The following is an 11,349-nucleotide window of genomic DNA, read 5'->3' on the forward strand; positions in this document are numbered from 1 at the left end:
CCAACACACAAGGACAACTTGTATGTGGAGAAGCCCTCTAACGGAGTCTGTTGGGAGCAATCATCTGGTTAGTTCTGCTCCTTCAAGAGGCAAAGTTGGAGACCATAGCTCAGAGGGTTCATGGCCAGTATGACTTGATCTGTGTCAAATATGATAGGACATGTGAAAAGGGACAAACACCTCTGTAAACACTTGCTTCTCCATTCTCTCCTCCTAAGAGTACACAGACTTCCTGCTGTGATGACTGTAGAGACAAGGACAAAGTCCTCATGACCACTGGTGGCACACTATTGGGAAGGAAAGCACTCAATAAAGAATTATGCAAAGAAAGGAAGACTCTGAAAATCCCCTGAAGCTTACAGTGCAGTAGGATGACCTCCATATAGCAGACATGAAAGCCAAGATGGAGCTCAGTAGAACTGGCAGTAGAACCTAGGTTTATAAAACCTAGGTTTAATAACCCAGTTTAATTATAAAGCCCCATTTGACTATACCCCATAACTTGGATAGAAAACTATAAAGGAAAGAGAAATCAAATCCCCCTAAGGAGTCACTGTCGCAATGACTAGGCAAGACAAAGCCTGCCTTTTTCCTAGCAAGGGAGCCTGTGACTTTCAACATCTTTCAGCCTCCAGAGTTGTTCCCTTGTGATCTTCAGACATAATCAGAGAGTCTCTGAGACATTGCAGTGGGGTGGGGTGTGTGGAACAAGGCAGTCATTGTTCTTTAATTAGAGCTCGGGTCTCCTCATGGGGCTCAAGATGGAACTGTTTAATATAGAGCCTTCACCTGTGCCAAGGCATAGCATTATGATACCTCCTCCCCTCCCGTGCAGCCCACCTGTCAGAGTGTATGAAAAGCTCTTGGTATGAGTCTGGGAAGGTGCTCACGTGACCAGGGGTCTTTGCCTGAGATATAAAAGACCCTGTTCCCATTTCCTCAAAGCCAAGCAACTCTGGATCATTCAACAGCCTTTGAGTGGAGCTTCACTTCACAGTAGGTACCTACTTCTTGTGGTGGTATAAAGAGATAGGGAGAAGAGGATGAAGGAGAAATGGGAAAGGGCAAGGAGGCAGAGTCAGAGAGATGAAAGAAATAGATGGAGGAAGATGGAGATGAGTGGAAGAAGGGAGAGAAGGAAAGAAGAAAGAAAAGAAAACTAGATGGCAGAAGTGGATGTGTAAAAGGGGGGCATAAAGAAAGAAGGGATGGGAAGGGAAGAAAAGCCAGGTCTTTAGCACTGTGTGAGTCCTGGATAGTACTCAGGATGTTGCTGGACTCCAAAGGCACTCTGGGTCCTGGTAGGAGATGCAGTGCCAATTTGACAACACTTGCTAAACTGCTTTGCCCAACCTCCCTACCAAACACACTACTTCAGCAAGGGTTCCATAAGCCTGTGGCTCTATGCCACAACTATGCCTAGGGAACCTTCAGTGGGTCAGTGGTCCTGAGAACAGAGTTCCTGCCTTGTAACTCAAGGCAAGATTCTTCTGGGTCAATTCCAGGAGTTCCAGACAAATTGGTACTCAAAAATGAGCTCGATCCATCCAGCAACAGAGCCTGGCTGGTCTAGCCCAGTCAGCATAGTCTGCTTCCAAGATACAGTCAAGTAGCCACAGGATAAGTTATCAGGATGTGGCTTGGATTCTTCTGGGGGATGACCACAAAGGGCAGTCTCAGAGTACAAGATATAGACCTCCTGACAGAATTGTAACAACCATCAGGAGGCTGCTTGGTTTTGGATCATGTGGCTGACAAGACAGCTGAGGGTGGAATCCACAGAGCAAAGGCTTAGATGAGATTGGTTAATGGTTTCAAGCATGGACACTGGCAGGCATGTTGCTTCCCTTGTGCCTGCACAACCTTTAAATGCAATTTGGTGTGTTGATATTTAACTGAGCCTCAGTTAAATGGAAAAGGAAAATATTTTTGTTTTTTTAAGGTTTTGTTTCTAGACAGTGCATGGAGCATGCTCAGTGGGCCATGTGACACAAAAAAATGATCAAATTCATGCAAGGAACAAGATCCACAAATTTATAGCCTAGTTAAAACTTTGTATTAGGATATGCATGACATTATATATAAAATATGTAATATATATGTGTAAATTTACCATCTTACCCATTTTCAGTGGACAGTAGCATGAAGTAAATCTTTTATTTTGTTTGTATTATCATCTCCACTGTCCACTATCAGACTATTTCCCCTTCCCAAACTGGAACTCTGTACAAAAACCTCCCCGCCACTCTTTACTCTCTCCTCTCTGATAAGCAGTTTCTTAAAGTAGAATAGTGGTGGATCCATGCCTGATGATTCAGTGGCTTTTATTATTTGCACTCCCATAAATCCTATGAGGTAGAAGTCAAGTAGTCTTCAGCCTATGTAGCCTGAGATGCAGAACAGCTGGGAGAGCGAACTCCTGAGACCTGGCTCAAAGGTGGCTGCTCTAACTGGAACCCTACTTTATCTCCCAAAGAAGGGCTTCAGCACAAACAGGGAACGGACAGGGAACAGCATGAGCCCTTGCCTACAATGCAGTCAGCTACTGAAATTTCAGTCCCTGTTTTCATGAGCAGCTTCTGTACTTCAGTATCACAGTTTGGGGGTGGAGATGAACTCACTTGGGCCCTGTAAGACCAACCAGGCAGGTGCTACCCCTGTAACAGTGCTGGACTGGGAGTCAGGCACAAGTGGGACCTTTGTGCTATAATTCATCAGTCTCCAAGCTTCAAAGATTTCATCCTAAAACTTGTAATTTGACTAGATGATACCCATGCATGAGCCTTCCAAGTTAACTAACAGTGACCATAAGACGCCATCAGCGCTAGACGGTGACTGGATTACCCAAGGTATGGTGGCCTCAGTCTTGTGAGTTTTAATTTTAAAAAGGGTCTCCATCCCTCTCCTCCTGAGAGGCGTTTGCTGCACACTAGTGGAGGTCCTTAGAACAGTCCTTTTGGAGACTTGTCTCATCCTCCATCCATTTCAATCTGGCTCCAGCCTGAATAGGAGGCAGTCAAAGCTGACTGAAAAGCGTTTAGGAGAGCTTTTAGGATGGCGATAGATTGTCTGTTTTAGGAGATGAGTACAAGCAGAGTGTTGTATTAAAGGAAAATCAGACAGCAGACAGTTACTAGAGGGCTCTCAATTCACTCAGGATTCTCAAGCATTCGCTCCTTGCGCTTTCGTTCCTATAGTACCCATCCATTTTGCAGCCACCAGCAGCCATGCTAGAAGCAAGTTTGTAGGACAGCCACCTTGCAGTCCACAGCTCTTCTCACTCAGGACTCTCCAGAGTAAACTGAGTTCACAGGCAGGGTGATCTCAGCATGACAACCCTTAAACTGTGGCATACCTCCTTTACCTCTAGAGAAGCACGTATAAAAGTGCTCTGCAGAGGGCATACTTGAGAGTCTAGCCTAGTTGTTTGGGGGTTTCTGTATGCCGTCTTCGCCAAGCACCTTCGTGCAATACACAACATCTACAAATCTATCCAGCAGCCTGGAACATGCTTTACTGTCATTCGTACAATGTCCTGAAATCATGATCTAAAGCAGAATATGCACAAATCAACCAATCATTTTCCACAGCTTAGGGGATTATAACTAGGGAGAAAATTATTCTAAAAACCCTCTGATCTCCTGCCTCCTATTAACTATACAGTTGTTGGGCATTAGGGTGCCTATTGAAGTCAAATACTTGGTGATCTGAACACAAGAAACTACAATGAAAGTGTGGCAGGGTTCCAGGACTTTTGTTCCCACCTTGTTCCTTTGTCCCCAGAGCAGCCCCTGAGGGTATCCATTGATATTCTAGGACAGCAACCAAATAATCCAGGTGGCCCAAAACCAAAGAAAAGTTGAGATGCTGTGCTTGGGAGGGGGGGCAGCATTTGTTGGCAGGCAGCACCACCATGTGGTCACCAGACTTATTCATATCTGCAGTGGTATTGATAGGGTTCAAACCCACCTCTCTCGTGCGAGGTCTGCTGTAAATGTTTATGAGATAAATGAGTGAAGAAACAATACACTGCCATGTCTTCAGGGAGAACATGGCTAACTTACCATTTTACAGTTGGATAAGCTGAGTTACTATGGGGAACATTGTCTCTTCCTTTCAAAGTGCTAGTTAGTGTAGAAGCTGGGACAGAAACCCTTTCAGAAATTTGGTCTTTTGGCACAAAGGGAGTATGAAGCTTCTGGTGATTCTCATATGGGGTTTTTAAAAGTCATCCTTGTCATGTTTTGCTGGCTCTCACAGGAAGCTGCTCTAGTCTATGCCTACACCCTGTCCTCTAGACTGCCACAATGGCCATGCTGCTCCTGCTCAGTATGCTGATGGTCCCCTATGTTGGTGAGTACTGTTTCTCCAGTTTAGCATTTGGTCACTTCACAGGAATGCAGGGACGTTGTATTGGCCTCCAGCTGACTTGCTCATTAGCTCCTCTCCATTCCTCTGCCCAGTGACTGAGGGGAACCAAATATCAGTATTAAGTTATAGAGTTAAGGTTAACTATTTAAAACCCTGCTCAGAAAATCCCAGCATAGAGAATGGGAAGTGGACACTCAGACCCACCCTGTACCAAGATACTATTTGGAATTGATTTTTACTTGGAAAATCAAATTCCTCCAATGTAGTGTCACTGAGCATATTAAACACTTCAGAGAGGTCCCATGCCCAGAAGTAGCTAACAATGAAATACAGGCTTCATGTTTTAGTTGCTTTTGTTGGTTGTGTGCATGTGGGGTGTGTGTGTGTGTGTGTGTGTGTGTGTGGTGTGTTTACAGTGTGTGTTGCATGTGTGTTGTATGTGATATGTGTGTTATGTGTGTGGTATGTGTGTTATGTGTATATAGTATATGTGTTGTGCGTGTTATGTGTGTGTTATGTGTATGTGTTGTGTGTGTGTGTGGTGTATTTATAGTGTGTTGTGTTTATAGTGTTGTGTGTATGTGTTACATGTGTTGTGTTTGTTATGTGTGTTGTGTACGTTATGTGTATGTAGCATATGTGCTCTGTGTGTAGTGTGTGTGTGTGTGTGTGTGTGTGTGTATGTGTGTTTGTGTTTGTGTATGTGCTTTGTTTTTATATTTTTGTCTTTCTGGGGATTTTTGCATGTTTATGTTTACCTTTGCTTTTTGTTTTATGTTCTTTTTTGGAAAGAGAGGGAGAGAAAAAGAGAATGTGAAGTTGTGTTGGTAAGGATGTGGGAAGGAGCTGAGGAATGAAAGACAGTATGATCACGGTAGATTGTATGTAAAAAATTAACGAAAAAAGATAGAAAACCCTGTCCAGAACTTAAAAGTATTGGCTAGGGTTCAGGATGGAGGAGAGTTGGGCCAAAAACAACATGTCTTGTTGGTTAGCTCCCTCCTTCCTTCTAGGAGTGTAGTTCCTCTCCCCTCTGGTTGTGAGCTACTACATATCCCCCTCCAATTTGTTAATTCCTTGGGTCACGTTGGCCTTCCTAATATGAAACAATATTCTTTTCATCTCTGTGAGCATATGAACCACTAAGGCAAACATTTCCATTCCTTACACACCAGCCAAATGGAAGACCCTTAAACTCCTGTCTCATTTAAACACATAAATCCATTGCTTTCCTTCCTCCAAGGGGGCTCCCATCACTTGCTGATCTGGCCCCTTGTTCTTTGTTCCTTGTTTTCTCGTGTTCAGAGACACTCTCAGCCTATACATTGTCTCTGAGAGGCGCTTCATGTATCTCCTCCAACAGCAGAGACAATGGCACCATGTATTGTGCATATGCGTCATTTATGTTGGCCAAGATCCAAGCAAGCAGATGAAACACATGAGGCTTGCATCTGGCTGAGAAGCACATAAGTTGAGAATGACAATGGCAGTCTAACGATCAAGAGAGGACTCCAGCTCTTTATTTACAGATAAGCCTTCCCGATGGAACAGAACTGGCCAACAGCTTGTTCCCTGGCCTCCATCCATATGCTTTTTCCAGATTAAGCATTCTTGTCAGGATTTGAATCCCCTCATATTTTTAAAAGCTTATTCTCCTTGGTAGCTATCACTTTCTTCTTTCTAAAGAGTAAATTTCCTTTTGCTCCAAGCTGCCTTTTTTATGTGTATCATTTATATATTTTTTCCCATAAAATTGTGACCAATAAATATTTCCTTCTGTTATTCTTGTTTTCTTTTACCTCCTTTATCCCTTGACAGTTACACTTCAATAATAAAGTGAAAATTGATATCCTCTATTATGAGGAATCATTTGACAAATATTTTTATTGTTCTCTGGGAGATGTTTACTCTCAAACACAAACACTTGGCTTTGGAAAAATGACAGCCATAGACATTCAAAGTGCCAACACACAAATCTGTGTGTGGATTTGAATGTGTTCTGTCCACACCCCCAGTTTTTGTAGGGCCTGCCACTACTGAGATGCTGTTGCCTAACCAACCAACTTGCCAGATCTTAGATTGCTAAGGGATATTTCAGAGGCTCTGCTGAAAGGACTGAAAGAAATGTATTAATCTGTGTCTCCTGAGAAATAGAGACTAAGGCCTTATCATTCGCAAAAAAAAGTCTCTCATCAGAAGAAACATCCAAAAGAAGTGGAGCAGCAAGAAAGAAGGTCCAGCTCTGCAACAAGGGAGAGTGGGGGTAGTGTATGTGTTCTGGGGCTGCAGCTTGGTCTGAAGACAGTCTGGAAAGACCATCTAGGAGAATCTACCTGAGCAGTCCTGAGTCCCCAGAAACCAGGTCTGCTGGTATATCTGCTGGCAGTTTATTGGGCTGGAGAGAACTGCAGGGACTATGAAGGATGAGGATGATAAGACCTGTCTGAAGATGCCATAGCACCCTCAATAAGCTGAGCTTCAGTCCCCAAGAGATAATATCTGTATCTGTTCCTCAGGTCACTGAGGTACAATTTCAAAATGCCCTATTCGTCATGTTATTTTTCCATTCCTGTGGAAGAGCACTTGAGAAAAGCCAGCTTTGGGCATAGATTTAGGGGCCGGCGAGATGGCTCAGTGGTTAAGAGCATTGGTTGTTCTTGCAGAGTACTTGGTTCAGTTCCCAACACTGACATGGGGGCTCACAACCATATGTAACTCTAGTTTTAGAGAATCCTGTGTTCTCTCTGACCTTCATGGCCTCTACAAATGTATGGTATAGATAAGAGCAAATATTAACATAAATAAGATACAATATTTTCTTAAAGTTCCATACCCCCCCTTTTACTTAAAACCACTAGCTGGGAAGTGGTGGTGCATACCTTTAATCCTAGCACCCAGGAAGCGAAGGCAGGCAGATCTCTGAGTTCAAGGCCAGCCTGATCTACAGAAGGAGTTTCAGAACATCCAGGGATACACAGAAATATCTTGTCTTAAAAAAAACAAACAAAATATATTACTTTACATAAAGATTCTATAATTCTAGTAAGTAACCACTCATTGCCATTCAGTGTGTAGTTCTATTGTTATATATCTATTCCTTCATTCACCAACAAATATACCAAGGTCTGTATGTTCTCTTTCTCATATACATAATGTCCATCATACACACACACACACACACACACACACACACACATTTTAAATCTGATGATACTGTCAGGCAACCCACATGCTTTATATCTTTTATGCAAAATTGGCACAGGTAAATTCAAGGATTTGTCTGTGGCCAATCTCATTCCATTGGCTAGCACAAGATCATCCATATTTCTCCCATGATAGGATAAATAAGATAAAGCCCACCCCATTCATATACCTTTAGACACCATGGTTTAAGGCAAGGCTTTTAGAGAATTGTCTTCAGAATCAACTGAAGACTTTGCGAGACCTGAGCCAGTCTTAGATCATATTGGTTGGATCAAAATGCATACTGACCCTGTATCAAAGAGATCTGGATCCTAATAATCAGAGGTCAACCTTGCCTGTAAATATAATTCCTTGGGAACTGAGGTCTTGTCTATGTCTTTACTTCTTTCTGATGATTCTTTATTTCCAGAATCCTTCAGACAACAATCAGTTTCAATAACACTGTAGCTTCTCATGGGAGCACAGATAACCATGTCTCTTTCTCCAGAGTCAGAATGCAACCATTAAGATCAACCACTAGGAAACACAAGGGGTCTTCATGCTGCCTCTTTATTTCCTGAGATTCCCCTAGATTGAGCACAGCATATGTATTACAAAAACCCATGGGGGATTGAATTGGGGGTGGGAGGTATCCTCATTGTCTTCTTGTTTGTCACCTCTCAGCCTTAGCCCAGCAAAGAACAGCACAATGTTTGTGCTAACTTTGCGCTTTCTGTGTCTGACTTACTTCCAGGGGGCCATGCTCTGGACACACCAAATCCCCAGGAATTGCCTCCAGGACTGTCAAAACATATCAGTAAGAATTCTTTGACCTTTGCACAGAAGCTAAGTAAAATGTTGTCTAGGATGCCAGCAGAGACAATTACCTTTCTTGAACATGCCCTGGGATCCTAATGCTTTAGCGTCTGCAAGTAGTCACTTAGATGGTCCTCAAAAGTATCTCTCCAGCCTTTCCTCCTGATGTCTCATGCTTTAGTGCTCTCTCAGCTGAGCCTGATTTCAGTGGAAATACTAAACCAGGAAAGATAGTAAATGGAGTGGCGTTGAGGGTTACTGTAGGGACTAAATCTTAGCTTAAAATACAATGTTTGGATGTAACAAATAATGAAAAAAAAAGTGGCTTTGAATCTGAAAGAGAACAAAAAGGGGTCTATGTGACCATTTGGAGGGAGAGGATGGAAGAGAAAAATTTGGTAATTATATTATAATCTCAAAAAAAGAAAAAAAATTAAATGCATTCTAGGCTTCCTGGTAAGAAAGAAATGAATGACATATTGCAGAATCCTGGTGCAGTGCTTGTTCTTTAGTGAAGAGTTCATTGGGATCCCATCACTGTGATAACTCTCATAACTGTACACTTCCCTGCTGGATATCCTAAGTATTATGTCCATAGGCACCACACCTTGGCTTCATGCATTTATCCGCTACTGTACGTCTCAGTTGAAACGACTGTACCACCCAGAAGTCATTGTTCTTCTTTATTAGTGAGCAAGGTTGCCTAGGAATATTGCTTCAATCCCATCAGTGTTGGTTTCCATGGTGACCCATGTTACAGGAAAGTTAGCTTAAGTCTAACTTTGTTCTTAGGAAAAGAGGAAAGGTTTAATATCTCTGCATAGAAAGAGAAATAGAGGCCAAACTAAGACTTGTGTTTGTCTTCCTTCTACTTAGATATCACTTTCTTCAATGGGGTGTTTAAAAACGTGGAAAGTGTGGCAGAAATTTTTGGTAAGTGAAATCTGAAGTTGCTTTCATCCATTGAGGGTCAGGACTGATTAGGTGTTGGAAGCCAGAAGAAATAACTAGGGACTTTCTGTCTCTGCTGTCCTTGGCCTCCTCAGTCAAGTGCCAGCATGTAGTTAGCATCTAAGAAGTCAGGGATGCTATGGAAGGCACATCAGAGAGGGAATTTGCGCCTTCATTTTTCTTGATTCCTAGTTCTGGAAAGAGAATGGGATCCCAGTTGTACAAGCGTGGATGCTGAACCCATGAGAGCTATGTGTATTCCTCCAGATGGCAGAGCAAAAAGGGAAACGTTCTGTTTTGTTTGTTTGTTTGTTTGTTTGTTTTGTTTTTCTGGATATTTTATGTATTTAGATTTCAAGTGTTATCCCCTTTCCTGGTTTGCCCTCTGGAACCCTCCTCTCCTATCTCCCCCCACCCCTGCTTCTATGAGGATGCTCTCCCTCCCACTCATCTAAGGGAAACATTCTTCATGCCTAGATTTTAATCCTCTATGTTAATGTGCTTTGGTTTCCTCTTCCAACTAGCAAATATATGTGAATCTTAAAGATTTCAAAGATTGTCAGACAATCCACGCGTGTTTCATTTCAATTATGCAACTATTGATACACCATGAGGGTTGCTACCATCAGAAATGGCCAATGCCTATCAAATATTGCCTCTCAAATTAGGGCCACTGAAGCCTGTTGTTTGGTTAGAAGAGGCTGGGAATGGGACCTACAACTCCATATGGATGCCTTGGAGGTCTTTCAACGAAAATGCACATCTGTGTAAGCGTGCATGTACACACAAACTTTAGGAAGGTTTCCAACAACACTGAGTCATTTTTTACTTAGCAGTGAGACCTCATGGGAACAAATCATGAGAAGGGAAGGGGAGTTTGAATGAGGTAGAAAGAAACCAGAACCGGTAAGTGGAACTGGTGCTCATAGTTCCTTCTGTCGTCTTGTGTACTCTGATTGGCAGTGGAGGGTCACCTCCTTCAGCATAGAATGACCCTCTCATCTAGAGAAAAGCAAAGGATGGGAATGTGAAGCTTGAGGTTTAGAGTTGAAATGAGCAGTGCTTTTCTTACCAGTGTATGTGCTGTGCGCCTGAAGGTAGAGCATCAGGTGGTGCCTTGAGCGTGGTTCTGACTATTGAAGCCTTTACCTCTCATGTGGAGGCAACAGAACAGTGCTTTCCTGGCAGGATTTCTGTGAAGTTTATTGCATTGAAGACAAAAGCTTTGTAATATTCCACATGTATGAACTATTGTGGAACTGTTGGAAATATCTAGTGCAGTTCCTGATGCAAACTAGATGTTCAAATACTGTGTCTACATGCCCTTCCTTTCTGCTTTCTACACTAGCTTATAATTTTATAGTTTTATCACCGAGCCACTAGAGATTCGCTCAGCAAACTAATCATTCCATAGATCATAATGGCATGTCATATTTTTAATTTTTATGTATTCTTCTATCATATACTATGTACCAATCAAAGTTTCCTCTCAAACCTCTTCTCCAAGGTCCTCCCCACGAAACACCTCTCTTCCAAATCTATTCTCAAGTTTCTACTTCCAAAAAGCACAGGCTTCTCATGGACATCAACCAAACACGACATGCCAGACTGCAGTAAGACTAGGCACCTCCCTTCATACTAAGGTTGGACTAAGAGGAAAAGGGTCCTAAAAGCAGGGAAGAGTCAGAGACAGATCCTACTCCCACTGTTAGGAGTCCCACAAGAACACAAGCTATACAACCATAACATGTGTGTGGAGGACCTAGGTCGGAACTATGTAGGCTCCACAAGTCTTCAGTCTCTATGAGGCCCTCTGAGCCCTGGTTAGTTGATTCTATGGGTGGTGTCCATGTGGTGTCCTTAGGTTCACACAGCAGTCTGAGTGTAGCAAGATGGGTAGATGGGTGCGTGAGCTGTGTACACATAGCAGAGTCCCTCCCTGCAGGTCAAAGGGTTTTCTTTTGGCTTTTTTATATATTCAGATAGATAGATAGATAGATAGATAGATAGATAGATAGATAGATAGAT

The 11,349-nt window shown here is 42.6% G+C and overlaps 1 protein-coding gene across 2 annotated transcripts in view; it reads left to right on the top strand.

Annotated features, from left to right (window-relative positions):
• The first annotated feature begins 947 nt into the window (after positions 1 to 947).
• Oc90 (otoconin 90) overlaps positions 948 to 11,349 on the top strand; it is a 32,176-nt gene continuing 21,774 nt past the window's right edge. The window contains exons 1-4 of one of the 2 annotated variants that reach the window (XM_028773292.1): positions 948 to 996; positions 4,261 to 4,353; positions 8,309 to 8,371; positions 9,247 to 9,303. In XM_028773292.1, coding sequence (XP_028629125.1) covers positions 4,308 to 4,353; positions 8,309 to 8,371; positions 9,247 to 9,303 — 166 coding nt within the window. In that variant the 5' untranslated portion in view covers positions 948 to 996; positions 4,261 to 4,307. Of the gene's footprint in view, positions 997 to 4,260; positions 4,354 to 8,308; positions 8,372 to 9,246; positions 9,304 to 11,349 lie in introns of those variants that run through there. The other variant, XM_028773293.1, reaches the window with a different exon arrangement.

The sequence above is a fragment of the Grammomys surdaster genome, unplaced genomic scaffold (assembly GCF_004785775.1).
Source record: "Grammomys surdaster isolate TR1022 unplaced genomic scaffold, NIH_TR_1.0 224, whole genome shotgun sequence".
NCBI lineage: Eukaryota > Metazoa > Chordata > Mammalia > Rodentia > Muridae > Grammomys > Grammomys surdaster.